At 38.9% G+C, this 26256-nt stretch overlaps 1 protein-coding gene and 1 long non-coding RNA gene across 5 annotated transcripts in view; one reads left to right on the plus strand and one right to left on the minus strand.

Annotated features, from left to right (window-relative positions):
- LOC142013462 (uncharacterized) overlaps nucleotides 1-20998 on the plus strand; it is an 88851-nt gene extending 67853 nt beyond the window's left edge. Inside the window, exon 5 of the long non-coding RNA XR_012645650.1 lies at nucleotides 20679-20998. This is a non-coding gene — a long non-coding RNA (uncharacterized LOC142013462). The remainder of the gene's footprint in view (nucleotides 1-20678) is intronic.
- Nucleotides 1-26256, minus strand: part of RFX3 (regulatory factor X3) — a 212487-nt gene that overhangs the window by 44502 nt on the left and 141729 nt on the right. For 3 of the 4 annotated variants that reach the window (XM_074994843.1, XM_074994846.1, XM_074994844.1), the window contains 3 exons: nucleotides 17524-17598; nucleotides 9461-9642; nucleotides 8520-8639 (listed from right to left, as the gene is read on the minus strand). In XM_074994843.1, the coding sequence (XP_074850944.1) occupies nucleotides 8520-8639; nucleotides 9461-9642; nucleotides 17524-17598 (377 nt within the window). The remainder of the gene's footprint in view (nucleotides 1-8519; nucleotides 8640-9460; nucleotides 9643-17523; nucleotides 17599-26256) is intronic. The other variant, XM_074994847.1, reaches the window with a different exon arrangement.

Here is a 26256-nt window from a genome sequence, read left to right on the forward strand (position 1 = left end):
ATGCATATGCAGTATCTCATTAGAGTAATGGCAGCCACACGTGTTTTGAAAGTGCTGCTTTCAAAAGGCACACCACTGGTGTAGACAGGGGCCTTTCAAAAGGACCCCCAGATTTCGAAAGCCCCTTCTTTCTATTTTGTTTTGGGGCTTTCAAAATCTGGCGGGGAGGTACTTTCGAAAGGCCCCTGGCTACACTGGTGGCATGCATTTCAAAAGCAGCACTTTCAAAATGAGCGGCCGCCATTATACTAATGAGGTGCTGTACATTCATGATAGTGCTCCATTAGCATCTGCCGAAGTGGCTCATTAGCACCCCCCTTTTGAAACGGGTGGGGCTAGTGTAGCCATGGCCCCACTGTTTATTTTAGTCAAACTTACTTCACTTGTCATCTTCCCAGCCTCTTTATTAATACTGAAAGAAGAGTTATAAAGGATACAGACACACTGTTGATATTACCTATTTAAAAAAAAACCTTTATGTAATGTACAGATACTTAAAAAAATTCCATCATTTAGTACTCCTTGGTGTTTGGATCATTTCAGAGGTTATCCAAGCTGTACAATAGTACTTGAAGATCCACAACTGTCCTGCAAGTGCACTGTTGCAAATCTACAATAAACCACCAAGTGACATGAAAACCTTATTAGAAACACCTATTTTCAGCCAAAGGCAAGAAAAAAATAAGACTGTCTAAAGAATGTGAATTTTGATGAAAAACAAATTTTAAAATTGCTCATCAGTTCAAAAAAGAAAACCAAGTTTTCTGTACGCTGAGATATGGATAGAAACCACAGAGCAGGCATAATTCGTTAATAAAAAGTTCAAGGAAGTGTTTGAAATTAACATGGGAAGGTACAGGATGTGGACAAAAAGCTATTTTACTTGTGGAAACAATATCTATACCGCACTGAATCCAACTGGAAACATGCAATAGTTGTTGTACGAAGGAAGGATGCCCCCTGGAAAGCAAATCAGCTTAAATATTAATTTCCTTTAGAGTGGGGAAAAAGATGCCTCAGAATATGTTATTGTACATTAAATTAAAAACGATCCAACAGCTATACCATAAGCCAAGCAGACCTAAGGGAGAACTTGTCAGAAGGGTTATGTCTACACTTGGAGTATATCATCCTGTCATGAATTAGTACACCCAGGTTTTTCTCCTCATTTGTCATTTCCAAATAAGTCCCCAGATTATAACAAAAAATCTTGTTACTTCCTAAATGCACGACCTTCGACTTTGCTCTATTAAATTCCTCCCACTTGTATTACTCCAGTTTTCAAGGTCCCCCCAGATAGTTCAGTTCTGCTTCATACTGGGAATCTCTCCCACCTTTGTGTCACCTACAAATTTTAGTAGCACACTTCCACTTTTTATGCCAAGGTCATGAAAGAAAATGTTAAATTTAAGATTGTTCCCCAGATTAATTCCTGAAGAAATCTACTCCAGTCTGACAGTTCACCTTTCAGTATGACCCACTGTAGTCTTCCCTTTAACCAGTTCCTCATTCAGCTTCAATCATCATATTAAACCCCATCTTCTTCAAATTAACAAATAACTTCCCCCTGGAACTGTATCAGATGCTTACTGAAATCCACAAAAATTAGATCTACTGCATTTCCTTCAGCTACAGCTCAGTTATCTTCTCAGAGAAAATGACAAGGTTGGTCTGGTAAGAACTACTTTTTATAAACCTACGTTGTATTTTGACCTTAGTTTCATTTACCTCTACTTCTTTAAATATTTTTTCTCAAAGTTTGTTCAAACACCTCACATACGAGTGAGGTCAAATTAACAGGCGTGTAGTTTCCCAGTTCATTTCCCCTCCCCCATCTCTTAAATGTGAGAACCGCATCAGCAATTCTTTAGTCAAAAGGCATGAGCCTATGTTTACAGATTAATTAAAAACCCTTGCTGTTGGGTTGCAATGTTATGTGCTAGTTCCTTTATGCTTTGATGGAGATTATCTGTGCCTCACAATTAAATCTCATTTAGGTGTTTGAGTTTGATTTCCACCTCCAATGTAGCAATTTTTACAACCAATCGTTACTTTAAAAAAAAAAGATGGTATCTGACTGAAATGATAAATATGAACATGCATCAGTCCACACTGCTGTGCATCATTATCAAGTACCCACTCTGAGCATTGAAGAATATCTGCTGGATGGAATGGTGGTTGAAGGATGAAGGTGGCATTTGAACATTTAGCATATGTGGCATGTAAATACTTTGTAGCATCGGCTACAACAGTGCCATGCAAATGCCTTTTCTCACTTTCAGGTGACACTGTAAATAAGAAGCAAGCATTATCTCCCATAAATGTAGTTTTGTTTAAAATTACTCTTTATTATAACTGGTTGAAAATTTTCTGCCAACACTTTTTTTCCAGCAAAAAGTTGGGTTTTCAATTAAATTAATGTTAGTGGAAAGTATATGTTTTTTTCCAGGAAAAAAAAAAAAAAGATTTTTCATCAGAAATCTGAGAACCTGAACATTAAAGAGAAAAAAAAAAGGTGAAAACATTTTCGGTTTTCAGCAGTCTTTTGCCAAACACTGAAAAGTTTGACTTAAAAACTTCAGGGTTTTGGCCAAGAACTGACACATTCCTGATTTTCAATAGAGAAAGCAGACATTTTCTCCTACGTTATGTCTAGATTGAAGGCTGTCAGCAAAAGATACGTAAATTGCTCAAAGTATTTGCGTATCTTCTGCTGACAGTTGGTAGAGGCTTTCCCGACTGCAAGGTGCCAAATGTCAGGAAAACCTTCTCTGCCAACACATCCCCTTTTCTTCATGGAATGAGGATGACCAGGATGTTGGCAGAAGGTTCCTGGAGTGGCAGATTTCTATCGGGAGACCTCCGGGAAGTGTAGACATAGCCATAGATTAAAAAGAACATTTTCTGACCAGTTCCATTCTTTATTCACTACTATCAGCATGGTCTGTGCTGTACAGAACACAAACACAACACTAATGTTTTTCACAATTTAAAGATCACAGACTGTCTGGTTCCATGTTCAGGGACCAAGAAATACCCCACTAAATAAAATAAATAAAATAAAATCCTAAACACGGTCAAATCGGAAAATAAAAATACTCCTCCAAGATACACTACAAACAAAATTAATTACTTCTCATTTTTTTCCCTGCTCCTAGTATGTTTCTCAACTTCTTAACAATCTCACCCTCTCAGTCATATCTGCTTTGCAAGTCTTAACCAAGGCCTTCAAATTTTCCCTTTGAGTTCCTCGGCAGTGATTCTTTTGGTTTCCTACCATAGCATGGAATTTTTATACAAAAGCATTTTCAAATTAATAAAGTTGAAATCTAACATGATACAGTAGTAATTCAAAATGAGACATTATATGAAACAGATAGTTTGGATAAAGATTTCTAACACGTTTGAAAAAAAATTTAATTCCTCCTGGGGAGAAACAAGAAAATTACTTGCAGATGGTGCTACTATTCTGAACACTGCTACTTTTGTGTGTCCCTGTTGTATCAAATAACCATTAGGTAGTCTTCAAAGTAAGAAACAGAATTACATTTCATGAATCTCTTTCTAAAGAATTTTATGCAAACTTATATATGATACGATACAGCACACAAGGGAAAAAAAATTCTGGACACTCTCCACATCTTTTAATCATGTTTTTTTCCTTCTACCCCAGCTGGCTAAAGACAAATTGGACCTTCTGGTGTTCAGATTGAGCCTTTATCAGGAAAACAGCTTTCAAAGTTGTCTACTACTAAGCTTTTTAGACAGATCTGGTTGAAAAATGGGAATTTTTTTTATTAAATAATTTCCCCTTTTTTGTCTCAAAAATTAATTTTTTAAACCAGCTCTATTATTAAATAAAACATTGTCATTTCATAAAGCAAACCAATACCTATTCAAAAGTGAGATTTCAAAGAAATATACCTAAACTTTGTAATTAATTAGAAATAACATCTGAAGGTGGGACAGATCATGGAATGTGACGTGCTCAGGAAATTCTCAGCTAAGCACAAATTCTCCCTTTTCTGTTCCTTTAATATCCAACAGTCTTAACAATGGAACAATTAGCGCACTGAAAGGCCATCCCTTGAAGGGATGAGGATTAGCTCAATAACTATACTGACAATGTCAACAGAGGAAGCTGACCACATTCTGGAGTATGCCCCTATCAAACGCAGCACCCGCAAGATGTCTAAGACCTTAGCAACGTGGGGCAGAGGGAGGTTGGAGGGGTAAAGGAGCAAGTTGATATTTTCCATATTTTGGACTTATCATAACAGTTACAGCTTCCTTCAGTGGAATGAGCTGTGATGTTCTGGGATGGAGCAGCACTCCTACCTTTGTATGCTTTGGTCCACTTTGCTAGGAAGGTCCTGGAAACTGTCTTGTGCCTGTGCTGAAAAAGCACTGAGTGCAGTCAACTTTCTTTAGATTTCAGTCCTAGTTAGGCAGTTCTGCATGACCAAGGTCTGCCATTCCATCTATTTAAGATTACTCCTGGGGAAATTCTGTGCCAAAAAATTAAAAATTGTGTGCACAATATTTTAAAATTCTGCACAATTCTGACTATTTTATTTGTCAAAATAATACAATATAATCACACTAGGATCAATTATTTTGGTAATTTATTTAAAAATACCCATCAGTAAGTATGTCGGAAAAAACGTGGGATTTGTTTTTTTTAAACAAATAGATTCCTTAATGGGCACATTCGAACAGAACTCTGAGTAATTCATTTATAATCCAGTGCAGAAACGTATGTCCTGCACCCCTCAGAAAGAGTGTTCAGGCTAGGGAGGCAGTAGGGGTAATGGAGGAGCTGAGGGAGAGGGATGGAGCCTAGGAGTAAACCTGAATGGCTGATGGGCATGGGTGAGAGTTGGTAGCTGGGTAGCCTTCCCTATGCAGACCCTGGGCCTCTCCAAATCTGGAAGACATATCTGACTCTGTCTCCTGATATGTCCCAGGAATCCCCATTGGCATGTGGCCCAGAAGCCCTCGTTTTCCTGTGGCCCTGAAATCACACTCCCATTCAGCTCCTGGCTTAATGCTTTCACCCCATTAGCTCCTCAACCCACCTCACAGTCAGCTCCCCCACCAGCCATTCCGAACCCCAGTCTGTGACACACCAGCAGCCATATGTGCCCCTCTTAGCTTCCTAACATGGCTCCACAGACAGGCTTCTGTAATAAACACAGCTGGCTGCTACCTGTTATTCCACCTCAACCAGCTGCTCTGGCACCCAGCAGGATCTGGTGCGTAAGCAGAGTTGCAGCACGTCATAGGCAGAATATATTTTCTGCAGAAAAAAATCTGTGCTGGACATGAATTCTGCATGTGTGCAGAAGCACAGAATTCTCCCAGGAGTATATGATATTTAGGATTTACGTAGATATTTACTGGGATTTGAGAAACACTTACTAGATTTTTAAGTGAAAAGCAAAATTGGTCCTCAGAACTACTTTATCATGATGGAAAGGTATTATAGCTCAGTAGGCAATGATCGTACTTCCAATGTTATCTGAATTGCTGCAATTAGAACACACACCACAAAGTAAAGGGAGACTGACCTCAGAAGTAAAAGAAGAGCTACTGTAAGAGGCAGAGGTGTGCAGTTTAAGCTCTAGAGAGGAAGTCTTTAAATGACTATTCCTTTCCACCATATTTTTACACTCCATATAAAAAAAACACCCCCACCAAAACAGGCAAACAAACAAAATACCCCCTCACAATACATGTAACTTTTTTTTAAAGTGCTAATTCTTCTTCATACCCATCTGCTTATAGATTATAGCAACATCTCCAACCACTCGGTCTGTATTTTTAAACTGTAAGCCCTTTAGGATCAGAACTCTTTCTTTTCTGTCTCAGTACAGTGCCTAGCAAAATGGAGGCCCTAAGCCACTGCATATTATCATAATATAAATATTTACAACTCCCACCGCTATTACTCAAAGAGCTGATGAAGCTGGTTTTCAATTGCTATTGAGTCCTTTGCGACTGGAGATGGCTTTTAAGTACTGATTTTGAGACAACGAAGGTCAAATACACCGTATGGGACTGCTCCTTATCAACTGTTTCTATGGTCCTCTTTGTGTTGTGTTTGTGGGATGTCCTGCAGTCTCCCTCTATCATCTTGGTTTCTTGTAGTTATATACTCTAAGTAAAGACAGAAGGTTTTACTGCCACCTTCCTTCCTAGGAATTTTCCAAGGATGGAGCTGCTTTAAATTACAGCTGATGTTCCACAAGAGAAATACTAGAGACAGCTCTGAGAGAAAACAGCTAACTAAAGCATATCTAGACACCACTGGTCATGTCGGTTCCAGACCAGCACCTCCCCTCCTTTTTGGTAGGGACGATGCACTGTTACATGTTGCAAAGAAAAAGTATATCAGATTATCTAATTCATTGTTTTATAAGCGCCACAGGCAAAAGACGTAATAACAAAATACAAATAATGGAGTTTGACATCCAAAGTATTATCTTATCAAATTCAACTTATCTGGAAGAAAATAATCTAAAAGACTGTCTGGATGATAAATTTTAATAAAAGTATATTATATTTTGCTTTTAGGATCAATACTTACAACTTTAGCACTGTCTTTTGGATAACTTGCATCTGGAAGCTTCAGAACAAACTTAACAGAAGTTCAATTCTGATCTCATTAGAAGTCGAATTTTAAAAACTAGGGATACATCTACACTCAGAAAAAACTTCGAAATGGCCACGTTAATGGCCAAATCCATTTCAGCGCCTCATCAGTATTCTTGGATTTGGCCATTAGCATGGCCATTTCGAAGTTTTTCCTGAGTGTAGAGTATCCCTAGTTTTTAAAATTCAACTTCTAGTGATAGGAATTCAACTTCAGCTGATAGGAATAAGGGGATTTCGATGATTGCAGGGCACTTTTGAAAAAGACCCCCGTGTAGACGAGCCGCACATAAACGAAACGCGGCACGTTTGAAGTGCCGCAGCCGGCAGCATGCTAATGAGGCACTGAATATTCCTTTCAGCGCCTCATTAGTATTCTCTGATTTGGTCATTAGCATGGCCACTTTGAAGTTTTTCCTAATAATAGACACAGCCAAGGAAACAAGACTACCATGTTTTAAGAAATATATCATGACCATGTCTTGCAGTCTTTTAGACCAGTTTTTTTTAAATTTGAGGAAATTCAATGTTTAATGCAAATTATCTCTGTATGAAGAAACACTCCTTGATAGAGTAAAAGCTTATTTATCTGCTATCCAGATAATCAGCACATTCAGTTAACCATCATACAGTGGGGCTGGCTGCCCATACATGACCTTCTGCCTGCTGTCCAGCTGGGGACTCAGAGAGGAGCTGGCTGCTGGTGCAGAGTTGGGCTAGCTGCCAGCTCCAACTTGAACAACAGGCACATTTTACTAACCAGCATCCCTGATTCCCTGGGGATATACAGCTTATATTCGGAGGGGTAGCCATGTTAGTCTGGATCTGTAACAGCAACGAAGGGTCCTGTGGCACCTTATAGACTAACAGAAAAGTTTTGAGCATGAGCTTTCGTGAGCACAGACTCACTTCATCAGATGCTGGTCTTGGAAATCTGCAGGGCCAGGTATAAATAAGCCAGAGCAAGGGTGGGGATAACAAGGTTATCCTTGTTGTTGTTGTTGTTGTTATCCTTGCTGACTGAGCTAACCTTATTATCCACACCCTTGCTCTGGCTTAGTTATACCTGGCCCTGCAGATTTCCAAGACCTGCATCTGATGAAGTGAGTCTGTGCTCACGAAAGCTCATGCTCAAAACTTTTCTGTTAGTCTATAAGGTGCCACAGGACCCTTCGTTGCTGTTACAGCTTATATTGTACTTCTATACTTTTGTTAACACAGTACCTAACACATTGTGGAAAAGAACTCACATCAAAACCTTTTTCTAATCAAGTATGGTGTAAATCTAGACTCATTTGTCCTCAACGACAGGAGTAGAACCCAGGTCTCCTGCTGCCCTGTACCCTGTAGCATACAGCTTCTCCTTACAATACCTTTCTAAAACAGCAATGGGGAAATAAATCATTTGCAAGAGATACTAACATATCTATTAACATGTTAGAATGGCAAATAAGTCTTTAATATTAAAAACTACATAGGTAAGCGTCCTTCATTCCTTTAAAAATGCAAAAGAACTTCACTCCCTTGTATAGCAAATGTATGCATATTAGAGAGGTTTATTAACTACTTGATATGGACCAGTAATTTCCAACAATGCTGATTGGAGTTTAGCACTTCATTGAAGCAGAACAGTCCCTCAGGAGATGGGGGCCCAGGGCAGAAGTGACAAATATTACTTCAGGGGGCTTATTGCCCTATCCCATAAGGTTCTTCAAAACACAGGGCCTGGAGCAGTTACCCTGATTCTCTGCCCCTACGGACAGCTCTGCACTGAAGCAATCCTCCCGGGTTTCAAGTGCTAAAATATGAAAATAAAATAAAATAAAATAAATTTGTTTAATATAGTTACAGCTTCCACTCTGTACCTCTGTTTCTGCTGCATGGGTTGTTGTCTCATAGCCATATATTGCATGTCCTCCTGTAGTCGATTAAGAGGAGAATCTGGCTTGACACGAATCCCATAGTAATGATATTTGGAGTTCCCCCTTTATGAAAGAACAAGAATTAGAAAAACAAAAGTTGATAAAACAGAAATTATTTGTCAGAGTATTTTTGTTTGAAGTCTTACAACGCACCGCACTTGAAAATAGGGCACAGAAATTCCACCTGATTCTCCTCTCCAATTGCTCCTCCTGGTTCACCAATTTTACGCTTGTATAATACCACTGGATTCACATAATCAGCTCCCTTACATCATTGTAAACCACAAGTATTAGGTTGAGTAAATACCTCTTAAATTGATTCATATGCAGAGACTACTATCTGGCTCCAAAAGATCCATAGTAAGTCTGTGGCACCGCTACCCCCACCCAAGTACTGTTTCCACTAAACTACCATGGGTCAATAATCTCAAGAAATTTGTTCTAATGGCCTTTGTTTTGATCTTATTTGTATATATAGTAAAACTTTTAACCACAGCATTATATTTTTAATACACAGACTTGAAATGGCACAATTTTTGAAACAATGTAATAACAGGAAAATAGGGGCTGTGTAGGTAGGAACAGGACTGCGAGGCTGGTGGGGTAACAGGTAAAAGCGGGAGCTTTACAGCCCACCTGTGCAGTAGGCTGGGAGATTAGGGTTACTGGGGCTGGGCAGTGGAGTAGTGGGGGAGGGACTGTAGGATTTTGGGGGTGGGCAGTTGGTGAAGCTGGAGCTGGGGTGGGAGGCAGGCAAAAGGGCTGCCTGCCCTAGGAGGCAGAGTGAGGGGCTGGGGGATTGGTTCATGTACAAGGTTCATGATCACAGTGGTCATTACAATCTCTTTATGTTATAATCTAAAATTTCATTGTTTGACACAAACCTGGTTCCTAGTCTCCTGGTCCGTAGCCCCATGAAAATTGACCTTATGAGTTTTCCAAAGGAGGCAGCATTAACTGGGTCCAACTTGTGCTCCTGACAGTGTCGTAAATAATGATTGTAAAGGGTACTTCTGGGGAGACTAACTCCTTCTGCTGTTTCATAGTTATCTAAGAGCCACTGGAGCTATTTCAAATAGGAGACAGTTAAGAAAAGTAAATTCAGATAATTTAGGCTATCGTTAACACAGCTGTACAACACAAAGCTTCTTAGTACATTTTGAGATTCCTCTTTACATCTACTTAATGATGACTTATTTCTTCAAGTGAAGACTGTTCTCTTTAGAGGTGTTAGATAAGTGAAGGTATCTTTGGGTCTTTCAGAAATAAGTCGAAATAGCAGAACTCATAACACTTGTGACCTCGAATAGTCCTCAAAGTATTCAGGAGTCCAAACCACACATTAATTTTCTGTACACTGATCTACGCTTTTGAGACAAATTGTTAGTACTTCAGGGAATTTATTGAACCAAAAATGTAATTTATACAACCACAGAAAGGAAACTGTTTGGCTCATGGAGAGTCATTTAATCCATCTGCATTATTAGACTATGGTATTGCAGAAAATCGTTTCACTTCCCCAGCTACTCAGATCAGTTACATGAATGAACAAGATCTTTTGGTTTTTAACCATAAATAAATAAAACAAAACCCAAAAAAACCACACAAAAAAAAAAAACAGCCACAAGGCAAGGAGCAATCTAGGTGGTACTAAAATATCTATCGATACACACCTACAACTATATTAAAGATTTATCAGCCCAGTTGTGCTTCCACTAAAAAGTCAAAAGGAATGCTGTCACTAATTTCAGTGGCAATAGGACAGAGTCCCGTGAAATCTCTCTCTCTCTGGGACATTTAATTTAGAACTTTAGTGGGTAATTTTGGAAGTCGACTGAAAAACACTTCCATGCAGAGTATTTCAGTGTCTCTATAGTAAGAAGCACAGATGGAATCTTTTGCAGAATACTCACAACATATCTAATATAAACTACTACTAACAGGAGAGAAAATCAAATTAAACACAAAAGTGCTTTGACCAGGTCATTTGCCTTTGTCAGTTCTCATTCTGACCTACCCACCAGGTTTAACGGGAAGAGAAATAATGGCATAAATTTTATATTACAGTTATATTTAAATTGTTTGAAAATCTGTTGTTTCACTTTTCTAGGGGTTCTGATCATCTTTTCCTTTGATTTGCTGTACCATGGATTTGTATCCTCCTGGATTGCCCTTTGAGTTTTGGGTTTAAAAGGAGCCCAAAAACTTAAACAAGAAATCAACTGAAATTGCCACGTTTCAGCAGCCTTGATGTCAAAGCCACGATCAGTGTGACTTTTTAAATCAGTCAGGCTCATGGATCTTACCAAAAACCTAGTTTGGAGTTTCCAGTGAAATACCGAACTAGGAATGTTTAAACTAACTTCAACCAATGCATCAAAATTTTCTTGAAATACATTAGTTCTCAACACAAATATGAAACTAATTTTAATTTAAGTTAACAAGGCAAAATGAGAGAAAAATATTTGATCTTAAGTGTTAAAAGAGCACTTTATAAATAATGCTGTAGTCTTCTTCATTTACTAATAAAGAATGGTGATACAATCTTTTTGATAAGAGAGAGAAAACTTCTACTAATGTTCAATATAATTCATCAATTAAGACAAAGATCTTAAATATTTTTATGTGAAAATAATTCTGAATACCTAAAACAGAATGTTTTCAGCATCTGCCACCACTCTAGTGTCTCTCAGGGTACGTCTACACTACATGATAAAGTCGATTTTAAAGCAGTTTGCTCAATTTTACAATGTCATTGTCTTCACCATAAATACCATTAGGTTGATTTTAGGGAGCACTAAGGTCGATGATATAACATTGTGGAAAGCAACTTAGCATAGCGTTAAGTTCAAATTTAAAAGTTTGAATTAAGGTTAGCGTGGAAACACCATGTCTTTAAATCAACTTTATTAGCCTCTAGAGGTGTCCTGTATGTATCCCACAATGCCCCACATATCCACTCTGGTGCCCTCCAGGTGTGCAGAAATTAGGTGACAGGAAGCCCGCAAATTTGAATTTGGCACCAGGAAGCCCGAGGTGGCTAGGCTATGGGATAATGCTCATATGAGAGGCTGAGAAACTTCCTTCTTTATTATCTACCCATTAAAAATAGCCCCAACGTGGAGTGGTGGCATCTTCCTTGAACAGGATATAGCAGGAGAGGCTGAGATTTTTTTTTCCCCCCAGAACTGGCACCAGCCCCTGCCCACCATACCACATGGCAACTAGACTTGGCAGGGGAGGGGAGCATGCTTGCATGAGAGGCTGAGAAACTTCTTTTCTGTGATTCACATTTGTACAGGGGCAGCCCCCCACTCTCCAAGAGGCACCATGCCTTTGGGGTCTTTCCTGCACCTAACCACATCACATGGCTAGCCCTGACCCAATAAAAGCATGTGCCTGTGGGGCAGCGCAGAACATGCTGCCAGACAGCACCATGTCCTGGCTTGCACACAGTGAGGGCTTCAAAGGCCGGAAGGATTTTCAGGGTCTGTCTGTTGCCAAGGGGAAGTCTCCCCACCATGGCAAAGATTTCAGAGGTGTGCTGTCACCAGGGGAAGCCTCCCCACAGCAGCAAACACAGCAAAGATTTCAGGGGCTGTCTGTCATCGGGGGAAGTCTCCCTGCACAGCGGCAAATATGGCAAAGATTTCAGGTGCTGCCTATTGCCAGGGGAACTCTTCCCCCACCCATGGCAAACAGGGCAAAGATTTCGGGGGGCTGGCTATTACTGGGGGGAATTTCCCCCTCCCACCCCGGGGCAAAGATTTTCAAGGCTGGCTGTCACTGGGGGAAGTCTTCCCACTGCAGCAAACTCAGCAAAGATTTTAGGGGCTGACTGTTGCTGGGGGAAGTCTCCCACCCATAGTAAACGTGGCAAAGATTTCGGGGCCTAGCTGTCGCTGGCAGGGGAAGTCTCTGAAGGGACCATCTCAGCTGGTCCCTCAACTACACCTGCCACCCGACAATGTATGCGGGGGGGAATGGCCCCCCCACTGGAGAAAGCCTCTGAAAGGACCATCTCAACTGGTCCCTCAACTACACCCCGCACTCATCAATGTATGTGTGGGGGCCAGCCCAGGGCACAGCTGCAAAAGCAAGAGAAGTCAGTTAATCTGGCAATCTTTGTTGATGTTTTCCTTCCAATCTTCACTTCTTCTGGAAATTCCTTATTATATGGCTTCCTTAAGACAGGTCACACCACAATGTGGTTTTAAGGAGGACAAAGTAGCTGAGGGACTAGTTGAGATGGCACAGTCAACTGACTGATCTCAGGACACACAGTCATTCTGGCATGTGGGTTTGACAGTCCCCTGCCTGACATGCTATTTGGCTTATTACCTAAAAGTCGTACCATTCTGGCCAGGCAGAGGTGGTTTCAAAGTAGGCCAAAGTGGTGGAGGGACCAGTAGAGATGACACAGTCACCTGGGTGATCCCAGGGCACACAGTCATTCTGGCATGTGGATATAACAGCTCCCTGTCTGTTGCGCTAGGTGGCTGATCAGGTAAAAGTCATATCTAAGGGTGTTCTTTCAACGGGGGCAAGCAGCTGAGCAACCAGGTTATATGCTTCAGTCACCTTCTGAAGCTAGCCTATTTGGTTTTCTTTCACCTGGGATTCTCTACTTTTCCTTCTTTCCTTCTGGAAAAAAGGATGTTTGCTTTCCACAGGAGGGGAACGAGGGCAATCTAATGTGACAATATATCACATATCCACAACCACTTGTGGGGCATTTTTATGAAAAATGAAAAAACCCAGAATGTGATGAGGCTGAGGGAACTGTGGGATAGGTTCCCATGATGCACTATTGCAACAGTCGGTTTGGCGATTCAGTGTGGCAGCACTAACTTGACACTGTGGGGAGGTGAGGATACTCAAAATTAGAATTTATAAAACCCATCATTATAAAATTGAATTCAATAAGATCAAATTTATATCATAGTGTAGACGTAGCCTCAGATTAGTACTTACTAAAATCTAGAGGTATACGTACTGAACGCTAACCTATTTCAATGAGTCATGTGCACTCTGTCAAGTGCAACAGGAACAATTCACCCGAGATCTTTTATAGAATATCTCATGATCTTCTTCTTCTTCATGAAGAACAAAGTAAAAAACAAAATTGTAATTCCCTTGTTTATGTTCTAAAATATGAGTTGAGATGGCTTCCATTGTTTTAACTTGCTAGCATGTAATTAGATGACAGGTAGGCAAATACCCAGAAGAAGCATTTCTCTATGTTTGACATACTTAAATGGTTCAAAGATGTAGAGCTCTTACCTAGACTTTTCTTACATTCTATTTAAAGTGCAAAATTGTCTAAAACAGAGCAATTTATCAACCTTATTTCAGATGGTAGATCTAAAATCATAATTTAAAAAAAATCTTGAGTCAATATTCACAAAAGTCTTTTAAACTCGTTGTTTACCACTCTGATATAAAGCCTATGGGAAAAAAAAACCAACTGGAAATGTTAACCTTTATCTTGCTTCATTAAAAAAAAAACCAATGTATTTTAATAATGAAGTGACTAAGCATAACTGAGGCTAGAAATTGATAATTATATCATGCAACTTTTGTATTTAATCTTGGTTAATCAGGATAGAGTAAGAAAGCTGAACTATTCTTATTTTTCCCAAAAGGGAAATCCTGATTGACAAATTAAAAAACAAAACAAAAAACAAACAAACAAAAAAAACACCCTACCAATTACCTTCTAAACGTAACATTTGGGATTTTTTCCCAGATGGATTATAACCTATTAGGATTCATTTTAAGTGCACTTAATCATCCTCATTTTGACAGATGTTATTCAAACTATAACTTGCATCAGCCAATACTGGCAGAGCATAATCCATGATAAGGATAAAATAAGGAGTTTTGCTTTAGGGTGGACGTATTTCAGTGGCAAAAGGCGTCAAGTGATTATTTGTTAGATTGAAGGCCAGAAAAAAAAATTGCCCGTGGCTGAATATAATTTTAAAAGGAAAATAATCTAAAAACATTATAAACATATTTCTTCAGTGCAGAATGGGCATTTAGCCTCTGAGCTGTTCAGTCTTTGAATCCTAGCTTGTTGACTAACAGTATTAGTAACAGCTAAGGATGGGTAAGTAGGAAGTATTTACATAGTGAAAACTAGCAAATTGACTCAGGCTTCACTAAAACACCAATGTATATACAATGTTAGATTATAAACTGATTAGTCAAATCAACCTCATCCATAAAGAAATTTAAAAAAAAAAAAACAAAAAAAGAAAAAAAGTAGAAGAGAAATGAAAAACCTCACAAAAATGAGCAAGTATTAATCAAGCAATCACACTCCAAGATGGTAACAATGTAGGTATAGTTCCATAGAAAGCCAAATCAGCAGGCTACTACTTTTGAGAGTTTAAGATTTTGTCACGGCTGAACAGATCATTTGTAATATAAAATGTAATACTAATGAAATTCACAGCTTTTCAAACCTGGTCCAAAGTCAATTAATATCAACAGTGTCTCTACTTTGACTTAACGGACTTTAGCTCCGACCTTTGGAAACCAAAATGAAGGGTAGTTTGTAAAATAGGGAGAGGGGGAACAAAAAAGATATTAAATTTCCTCCATGCTACACTAATTTGATCCAGAAGTCAAAATAAAGACAGTTTTAAAAGTAGGAAAACTATAAAATAAGTTCATTCATTTTCCATCAGCTTCCTACATGGGTGATTGGGGCTGTCAAGACTTTCACGTCAAAGAAATATGCTTGCATGTCCCATAAAAAAACTTCAAAGACATATCCCTATCTTCATTACACTGGTCTTTTATTAAAATGTGAAATACCCAAATTAGTGGAATAAGAGAGACAAGTAATGACATGTACATTACTGGGTACATGCAAATATATTAGCAGAACGATATTTGTTAATTGTTCATATAACTATATACATCTATCTTTAAACAATGGAATACCTTTATCTAAGGTAAACAGTAGTAGTAGTAGTAGTAGGCATCCTTCTGTCTACGTAGACTATAGATCGTGCCCTTTATAGTCTCAATTTAGGACTTCATTTACAGTGTCTACTGTGACGATGAAGACCCACATGAGAGTGACAGTCCTTGCTGCATCTCTTGCAGATGTGGTGGGTGTCTGGCAAGTCCTTAGTGTGCTTTCTGTGCGCTCGCTTCTCCTCTGCTAGCTGTCTAAGGTAAACAGCCTACTATTTTCTGGCTTTTCTTAGATATGATGTTAGGGATAGTGTGCTTTCATATGGGATTCAAGACAAAGTAACACCTCTCCATATCTCCAGTTTTAACATGCTTTGGCCCTCTGCCAAGGCTATCATCTCTTCAGCATAGTATCTAATTAATCCTGATCATGCAATTTCTAGGCTGCCTTCTATCTTCAAAACAATATTTCTTTTTAACATCCAAAATAGAATTTAAAGATCTTACTCACATTTATACTAGTTAATCTGCCTCCCCACAATTTTAGCAGTTTCTAAAATTGTTTTCTCTACCAGGTGCTTTTAGAATCAACCCCTTGTTGATTCTTGCCACCAAGATGGGAAAATTTCACACAAAGCTATTCATTTCTCAGCTTCAGATTATGGGACATTTTCAGAACAAAATACATAATTGTTTTGGTTTGATTTCTAAGTGATTGTTTCTGCCACCATAAAATCATTTCGTATTATGAAAACAATCTCTTGAAATTGAGAGTCAGTTTTCTATTGCCCATTTTTGTGGTAGAAGAATACAAAAGTGTGATCAGAGCGTAGAATCAGTTTTGACTAGCAGTCTTAATATGTGACAATGAGGGAAAACATATAAATGCCAATTAATATACAGGTTGAACCTCTCTAATTTGGCACCCTCAGAACCTGAATGGTGCCAGATGAGAGAATTTACCGGACCACAAGAGGTCAATATTGTTCAGCAGCATTAACAACACTTTCACGGCTTATTGGACTATTTTAAAACACGTAGGGGTAAATTACAGCTAAATCAAAGCACAGAACACTGAAAGCCAGGACAGGGCCCTGGAAAACACACTTTATGGGACCACAGGAAATGTGGCCATATCCATGATAAGTAGTCATCTGGCTAACTAAAATCATGCCAAATTATGGATGTTACCAGAAAAGAGTTCTGGATTAGAGAAGTTCAACATGTAATTTCAATAAAGCAACTTTTACCACCTGGAGGAAAGACATTTCAGGAAAAACTTTGGCTGGCAATTCCTTTATAATGTATAAAGCACATTGGAGATTTAGCTTTATTTAAAATGCTACTTTCATGCAAACAACCACCTTAGAAGTTATTCTTACTGAAAATTCTTATTTGTTGAATTTATAAATTAAGACCAAAGTGGCACAAAGACCAAAACATATCGCCAGCCTTCAGCATAACCATTGTCATTTTTTCAGCCCCTGAGGGCAACATCCTGGAAAAGCCATTTAACAGAAATACCAAACACTATTCTAAGGAAAGGATCCTCAGCATTCTTCTGTTAATTTTCAATAAGTTCATTATTCAGACTATAGCAAGGAAATTCTCTAAAATAATCCAAAAGATATTACTGTCCTGTGTGTTCCACGCCCCCCAAAAGTATTATGCAGTGCACAGATTCTTTTTAGTAGCTAATTTTATCTTAAATATGAAACCTCTGGATAACTAAGAATTTTTCAGTGATTATTTCTGAAATTACATTATTGTAAAACTCAGAATGTGGTAACATCTGTGAGCATAATTCAGAATCTAGGAAATAGATGAAGTCAGTAATACATATGTATTTAGTGACATTTCACCTGACAAAACAGCTTTGGGAGATGCTATATAAGATTACATGTGACTGAAAAGGGAAGATTAAGAAGAAGAAAAAAGCAACAAAACAAAACAAGTATTTAGAGAAAGATCAAGCATGCAGACAAAGCAGATTAGGTTACATGAAGAGGCAACTTACATGGCTGTTGAGAAGAGAGCTTCTGTGAGTGGACAGACCATCAGACTTTTGCAGTGTCTCAATCGCCATTTCAATCTGATAATAGATGTCATTAAAAAAAGGGCTCAAGACAAAATAGTAATAAAAGGCTGACCAGAAAACTTTGATAGATTGCTTAAAGTTCAACAAGAATTGCTTAAAGTTCAGACCAAATTACAGGAAGAATTCTATTAAACTGCCCAGTCTTGGAGTACTTATAAAAGCAAAACTCCCAGTAACTTCAGGGGGCATTTCACTTTTAATTACCCTGAAGGATTAGACCCTCAGAAAGTCCAATTTATTTTATTTCCTGCTCAAGAAATAAAGCAAACAAAATTTATTTCTAAGTCAGAATACAAATATAGAAAATTTCTGAACATTTAGTATCTTAAACCAAAAGTGGGGGACAGAAGGAAAATACACCCCACATCAGGAACCTTAGTTTTTCCCCGCCCCCCCAGCAACATAAGAATACCTGGTATAGGTTGAAGACAACTATTAAGAACAAGAGACTTTTTTTTCTCTTTCTGCACACAAACACAGCATAAATTCCTAGGCTCACTGAAGATGAAGTGGGAGGTTTGCCTTTAGCTTCAGCAGGGGCTGGATTTTACTCTTCTTCCCTGACATGGCATTTTTTACACATCCAAAGAGCTCAGTAAAGTTTGTGAAAGTTGTGGGTGTGCACATAGTGGAGGATTCAGCTGTGAGAAAATGTTCTAAATTCATTCAGAATAAGTTTACCTTTTAAGATGAAAATTATTAGTACCTGTAAACCCTTAAATACATAGCAGTATTATTCCTAAAGCAAATGTGCAAAGACTGCTGTCCTGTATTTTTCACAACTTTGGATCTTAATGACTCTTTTGGCTGTTTACATAGTAGTGTTAAAGTAAAATTACAAGGTAATTGTAGTTCTGCATTAAGTATAACTGCTACTACAGCAGAGAAAAAAAAGCTGGAAATGACAGAGGCAATGGCATAGAAAACAGAAAACCTTTTATAGAAACACCTTCCCATGCCTGTCCCCTTTTAAAGGGTTTAATAAGAGGACAGGTAATCATGTTTGCTCAGCATGCAGTAAAAAAATAGCAAGAAATTAATTAGCCTTGTAAAATGAAACAAACAAACAAAAACAAACATATTCAAAGCTAATTGTAAACTTTAAGATGCTTACTTTTCTCCCAAAAGACATTTTTTATTGAATCCCCCTGCCTATGCACTGCTAATTTCAGTACTACCCACAGAATTTCACAATAATTTACAAGAATCAATAAAGTCCAGTCAATGCACATATGAACTGAAAAAGCAAAGATTTCATGTATTAGATTTTACTAGTACACATGAAAAAAAGCAACCTCTCCCTTGTTCCAGTAATATTTTTGCTTCGACATTAATTAAAAAGGTAATTTTAAAAAAATCTGTACCATTACTCTATTTTTTCCAGACAGTTCGTTTGGCTTCAGAAATACAAACCTTTTTTATTCAGCTTAAGTGCTGAAAATAATTTTGGATTACAAAGCAAACTACACAATTTTGACTAGGTTAATGAACAACACATTGTTCATTTATGATCCTCGAGTTTTATCTACTCAGTAACACAGGATAGTTTCATCACATAATTTGTCCATCAACCCTGTAACTCTTGTCTGAGTCAGGGTATTTCACAGATAAATAGATTCCAAGACCAGAAGAGACCACTCTGATCATCCAAACTGATCTCCTGTACAACAGAGGCTATAGAGCTTCCCTAAAATAATTCCTAGAGCAGAAGTTGTACAGACACACACACACTCTCTAATATGATCTTGATCTTAAAAAATGCCTGTGATTGAGAAGACATGATGACACTTGCACAGTTATTCAAATGATTAATTGCTCTCACTGTTCAATGTGCACGTTTCATTTCCAGTCTGAGCTGGTCTAGTTTCGACTTCCAGTCACTGGTTCTTATTAAACCTTTCTCTGATAGGTTGAAGAACCCATTATTATATATTTATGCACAATGTAAGTAATCAAAGATTTTACTCAAATCATTCCTTAATCTTATCATTCACATTTCCCTCCCAGTAGATCTCATTCAAAATTGTGTTTGTGCAGTTGTGTTCTTCAAAGCATGAAGTATAGATTGGACCTTCCTGGTTTGGCACTGCTGGGAACTGACAGGAACTGACTCCCCAAATAAGGGAGTTTGTCAGACCAGAGATGTTCATTCTCTCGCCTCTGCTGCCAACCTCCTGGCTCTCCCCGGCGGCCATCAGCCACGTGGCTGGGCTCCCCTCGCAGTCTGACCCCACTGCTGGCCTTAGCCGCTGGGCTCTCTGCCCCGAGCATGCTCTGACTCTGCCCCCAGCCCGCCAGCCATGGGACTGCTTCGATGCACGTCCTGACCAGACTTCCTGCTCCCGGCTGGGCCCTGAGCTACTGACTCTCCAGCTGTGGGACTGGCTTCATTCCTGGTGCCCTGGCCAGACTCACTGCCTGCAGGACTGGTTCCACTGCTGGGGCTGGCCCTGGACTGGACCCCTATGCTACCAGAGTCTCTCTGCTCTCTGGCCCAGGGTCTCTCTGGTCCAGCAACAACTGTGGTCCTGCTGGACCATGAATTTTGCTGGATGAGAATGTCCTGGACCAGAGAGGCTCAACCTGTATATGACAACTGTTCTTTGAGAAGGAAGTGGTGTCAGTGAGTCAAATTAGAGTAACCTAGGATCAAAGAGGCCTGAAGGAATAGTGATCATCTCAAAAGAGAATAGCCCAGACTTGAATAGAAGAATTAAATTTAAGAGAGATTTTGCTAGGATTCTCCACAGCAGTAGTGGAACCTTTCAGCTACTACAATGAATTTTGCTAAAGTAGATAAAAAACTATTGGAAGATGGAGAGAAGATATTATTTTAAGCATGGTAGACCGAAAGCTTTTAACTTATACCCTAAAAAGAAATGTAAAATTATAAAAATAAATTAAAAACTTTTCTCTGAAGATTGTGGCTGGAGTCTTCTCTGGGTGTCTACTTTTAAAAAACACAAATTGATCTTAAAAACCGACTATTTTTCTTAAAATTATTCAAATTACTAAAGAAATAAGGAGAACTTTGTGCTCAAATACATATAACCAGGATTTTTTTTTTTTGGCAGAATGCACCAGAACGGAGTTCCAGCACCGTTTTTCCCTTGGCCAGGGATCCCGTGGCTGAGGCTGCCAGCAGGGCTCTGCACCCCAGCTGTCTCCCAGCCATGGGGCTGAGGCCCTTCCCACCTGCCATATCCTGGCCAGGGATCTCACAGCTGGCACTGCCAGCAGGGCCTCATGTCCCAGCCAGCTCACAGCTGCAGGGCTGTGGTATCCCCCTGGTCAGGAAACCTGGTAGAACTGCACATCACTGATACGTCTAAAAATCACACCAGGATATAGATAATGATTGATACATCATCATTTTTTACATAAGGCATGTATACAGTAGTACCTCAAGTTACACCAGGGTTGCATTCACAGGCATCCTCACATAACTCAGATTTCACCTAAGTAGGGGATACAAGCTTTTTCCCTGGCAGAATGTACGTTCTGCAGCCAGGGAAGCAGCAGGAGCACCTTGAGCTCCTTTTGAAAGGTAAGTCCTGGGGTTGGGGGAGGGGGCAGTTGGGGAGGGTTAAAGCCTGGCAGTGGGTTGGGGCCATGGGAGCGGACGAGGGGGTTAACCCTGGGGAGGTTTTATGCGTTAATGCAAGTTAAGCACAACTCAAAATCATGCATTTCAAGGGTTTACTGTATACTTAACATATTAGGCATAGGTAAATACGTAACCAGAATGTTTGGGGTTTAGCTAAGCATCTAGAAAGTTAAGTTTCTTATTCAAACCTCAATCAAACTTTTCGTCTCACCTCGCCAAATCAGATGACTTTGCCCCGTAGGCCTGTGTGTTCTACTTACTATAATCCATTCTTCTGGGAGGAAGGCTGAAGGCTGTTTTCCCCGCATTCACTGGCATCTTCAAAGGGAGTGCACCTTATCACTTCCTCCAAAATCTTCTACTAAGCAAGCTATTGAGTATGCCAGTTCTTTCTCTGCCTTTTACAGGAACACATTAAATTCTGCATTGGGTTCCACTGCCATTGGCTTTTTCACTGTTTGTGGCTAGTATATTAAAGGGTACACCACAATCAAAAACACAGATCTTCAAACTCTCACATAGGGACTTGTAGATATGGCCTTGTGCCTGCCTTAATCTCAAAGGGAAATATCATCTCCCAGTATTTAAGCCCTGCTGGATTCATTCCCAAAGGGAACAGAGAAGGAAAGGAAAGTCAGTCAGTTCAGGCTATTTAAAAATAAATAAATAAATAAATAAAAATCCACTCAAAATCCTGTGGCAGAATATTTTATCTGAATCAGTTTTTGCCTATCCTTAATGTGTACAGCTATAAACAAAAATTCCACTGACAGTTTTTAAAAGAAAGTTTATCTAGGAATGACTGAATTGTTAGGATAAATAAAAACTGATCCCAAAGCATCACTCAGAACACAGCCACCCCAGACTATATATTTTCAAATGTTTCTAATTGTGCCATTAACATGTTGTGTTATTACCATACTGAGCAACCTTTGTTTGTTACTACTCTACCTCCTATCTTCATATGTCTAGCTGGCATGTTTTTGTTTTGTTTTTAAATGAGGAGGATAAGCTCTTTCCAATGGGAACCACTACTCCTTTTATGTTTGGACAGTGCATCGCACACTGTGATCTCAGAAACAATAAGTAATAATTATGGGATTCATTATTTGCTTTGTTTTAATTTTATCTCCTTTCTGATTTGGATTAGGGGCCTTAAACTATGAAATGTTTTCCAGCAGCAAGAGCGGAACACTGCTTGTGCTTGGTGATGCCTTTTATTGCCAGTGTTTCAATGCTTGCTCATCAATCCCAAAACTTGTTAGAAGCAATAGGACTGACAAAAGGGAGCCTCTTATTGGCTAACAGGCAGTTTAATGCATTTATTATTAAGTAGCCATATAAATTGTTTTAAGTTTCTACATCAGAAAAATATTTGTAATAATTATATTTTATCACAGGGACAGCACACATGTATTTGAACAAGGGCAGCTAGACTGGAGACTCAGGTTCCATCATTTAGAGGGCTGTTGACATTCTTCAATATCACTATAAATTCCAACAAAACAAAAACAAAACAGTCGTGTAGCACTTCAAAGACTAACAAAATGATTTATTAGGTGGCGAGCTTTCATGGGACAGACCCACTTCTTCATACCTATAGAATTTCCAGTCCAGAGCCAGATATATAGTACAGAGGTCCAAAAAAATTGCAATAAAAACTGACAAATCAAATACATGAACTGAAGGAGGGAGTAAGGGACAGGGGTGTTAAGTGTCTTGCCTGAGATCATTGTGAACATCAAAGGAAGGGAAACAGTCCTTGTAAAGCATGAGATAACTGCTGTCTTTATTCATACCAAGTTTGAATGTGTTGAATTTGAATATGTAAATTCTAGTACAACAACAATTAAACAGTAAAGGGAAGAGAATTCTGCAACAATCTTTCCTTGACCTGTTCAAACACTCAGAACCCAAATGTACCTATTTTACAACATTAATAATCACATCTGAATTTGGACCTAACCTCATATCAACAGCACACTACTGCTGCATCTCTGATCTGACTGCCATAAGATTTTTAGTGCTATAAACTATTCTTTATAACTAGGAACACACAAATCATTATAGCTAAATGTCTGATGGAAATAAGTAATGCCAATGAAGAAAATGCACTGAGAAACACAAATTCTCACAAACTTTCTTCAAGCATGGTAATATATCCCTCAGATGTGTTTATGTGAGAGTGTAGCCAGACAGAATCCCCCTGCTCCACTCCATCTTGCCCCTCTTAGGTGCTTCAGAGCACAAAGGACCAAAGGAAACAGCCCAGTCTTGGAATGCCTGAGAGCACAGATGCGCTAATCTCAAGCACAGTCTTTGATGCCTCAGAGCACAGATGTACTGCCTCATCATGACCCTCAACGGGCCGAAACCAGCCAACAAAAGACAAACGGGCTAGCAGGCAACCAGGGCCTCAGGCTGCCCTTGGCTAGTACCAGTGATTGATACGTCTACACTTCGTCCCAGGAGAGGAATCTCACACCTATAAGAAAAGAATGTCTAAATTATCTCCACCTCGCAGGTGTGAATTAAGTCCCTGAAACTCCCTGTGAGAACTAGTGTCACGAGATGATCTAACACAACTGGCATCCTTAAGATAAGAAAGAGTGTACGTTACCCAAGGGGTATAAAGAAGGGTCTGGCAGCTCCTCTAATTGAGCTCCAATTACCTCTACCTGCCGGTCAGGAAGGTCTTTGCCTCCCGAGGTCCCAGGGGACGCCCTCCTCGTACTCTTCTGCCCAAGGGATTGAGTGACAGACGCTGGCCATGCTAAAGTCGTGTAACGCAGGGGTGAGAATAAGACCTGCTATGTGTTTTGCTTCTGCGCGCCTTCATTTAATAATAGATCTATGAATTAAAGTATTTTGTTATATGCTAGCTGTTTGCAACAAAAGTAGTAAAATATAAGCCATGTAACCATAAAAGTTAAGCTTTCTTATTAAATAAGTAGTAACTGTTTAAGTTTTAACCTGACCCCTCCTGTTACTGTGCAAACTGAACACAAATAAAAGAACCCAGCCGGTTTTCAGCTGTATTAGTGTGGTCACTGGTGAGGCGTACTGAGAGCTGAGCGCTGAGTCATGCCGCCTCCACGGGGCAGACTCTTGGGGCACCCATCAGCCTCCCTGGCTGCCCGCTGCAAAGGGACTTTTCTGTCCTAGCAGTCAAAGACTCGGGTGAAGGAGGCTCTCAGTACAACCTCCGGGTCACCCGTCAGCCTTCCTGGCTGCCCGCTGCAAAGGGACTGTCTGTCCTAGCAGTTAAAGACTCGGATGAAGTGAGGGCACACGTGGTATCTCACCCCCGGCCATCGGTTAACAGAGAGAATTTCTGAAAAGTTCACAATTTCTAGTATATTTTTATATATATAATAAAAAAAATTACCAGAATTCCTGCTGTAATCTGAAAAGGACACTTGTCAAGTATTATGGGCTCAATATTAATGTTTTGCAAAAATTTAACAAAAGCAAATATGAATATATTTTCCATGATTCAAAACAAAAAATGATTTTGTTTTATCCTGAAATATTACAGTAGAAAATTAACAAAGTGTGTGTACCCAGGAGTGTCAAATGGTGATCACATGGTTACCAATACCTTTGATGGTGCAATGTTATTGCTAATGATGAACATAAACTGAATTTCCAGCCAGAGCACCCTACAGATGTAGCTAGATGTGTCAGAAGGCTACATCCCCTCGGATCTGCCATGACGATACAGCTCAGGATTATAACTAATATACAAGATCCATGAAATGAAAGTGAACAAAAATAGAAGAAAAAATATCAATGACTAGACTGTTTTTGTTCAAGAGTGCAAGAAGTACACAAAGAGCAAATCTGTGAAAAATAAACTAGATTTTTTTTAAAAATTTTCCTCGGTTCTAATAATCTGTGGTACTGTTAGTCACACAGGTTATTTTAAAGATATTTGACTTGATGGCATCCCTTTTATGTCATATTATGACAGCAAAATTAATCTTTTTAAAAAAAATCAGGAATAGCTATACTTTTATTCATAAAACTAATCTGTTAATTAGTAACGAAGCTTTGTGATTTTATGAATGGAGATGAACAGAGAAAATAAAGTTGATTGGTGCAACTGGCAAAATGAAAGTAGACACTGTTATGATGAAAGTGACAGAAGTTATGATGAGAACACACAAATGGCATTAAGCAAAGTTTCATTTGCTTACAAACATTTCCTTTGTCTCCATGTGAAAATTATATACATTCATTCACAAGGCTTTAAAAACTTTGCTGTATAAGTATCACAATGGCAAATAGCTTTGATACACATGATTTTTCTCTCAGAAAAATTCTTTAGACAAGTATAGAAAAACATTATGATGATGCAGTTAAGATGAGGGTCACAAGTGAAATGAGCTCTAGCTATCTGAGCATGAGTCATCTACGCAAATAAAAACTAAAGATTAGTTGGTGTATTCTTAACTTCCAAGTAAAATTAAAACTTAGTAGGTATTCTAGATCAATTAACAGTTTGAGCTGAAACTTTCACATTTCAGTCAAACCTGCCCCTGTAACCAATTGAAGCCATATATACAAAGTTCTCAATGCAACAGAAACCACATACCATTTCGCAATTTCCTGCTTAACATTTTATTGGCAGGAAATGCATTTGCAATTTATCCAATTTTCTTAGCAGACACTCAAACACAAAAGAGCTAACAAATACAAGAAGTAAGAGGAGAAATATTTTTAATATTGAAATTATTAAGTGCACTGTTTTTACTGCTCTCCTTGTTATAGTTACGTACACAGAAACTTCCCATATCCTTAAGACAACTTTTTTCAACATATGAAACAAGAGAAGGGACATTACAACAGATATTTATCTTAAGTATATTTATTTTCAAAGCCAATTATTTCTGTTCCAAATTATCACATGTACAGTAAATAATACTGCTTGCCTTAAGTGTTGAAATATAATTACTGCAAAAATATTTTAAATTGTCTGTGCTCTTAAAATACACATTTTTCAAAGGGAGTGTGTCATACTTGAAGCAAAAATTGCCCTGGCA

Source organism: Carettochelys insculpta, chromosome 5 (genome assembly GCF_033958435.1).
Source record: "Carettochelys insculpta isolate YL-2023 chromosome 5, ASM3395843v1, whole genome shotgun sequence".
In the NCBI taxonomy this organism is placed as follows: Eukaryota; Metazoa; Chordata; order Testudines; family Carettochelyidae; genus Carettochelys; species Carettochelys insculpta.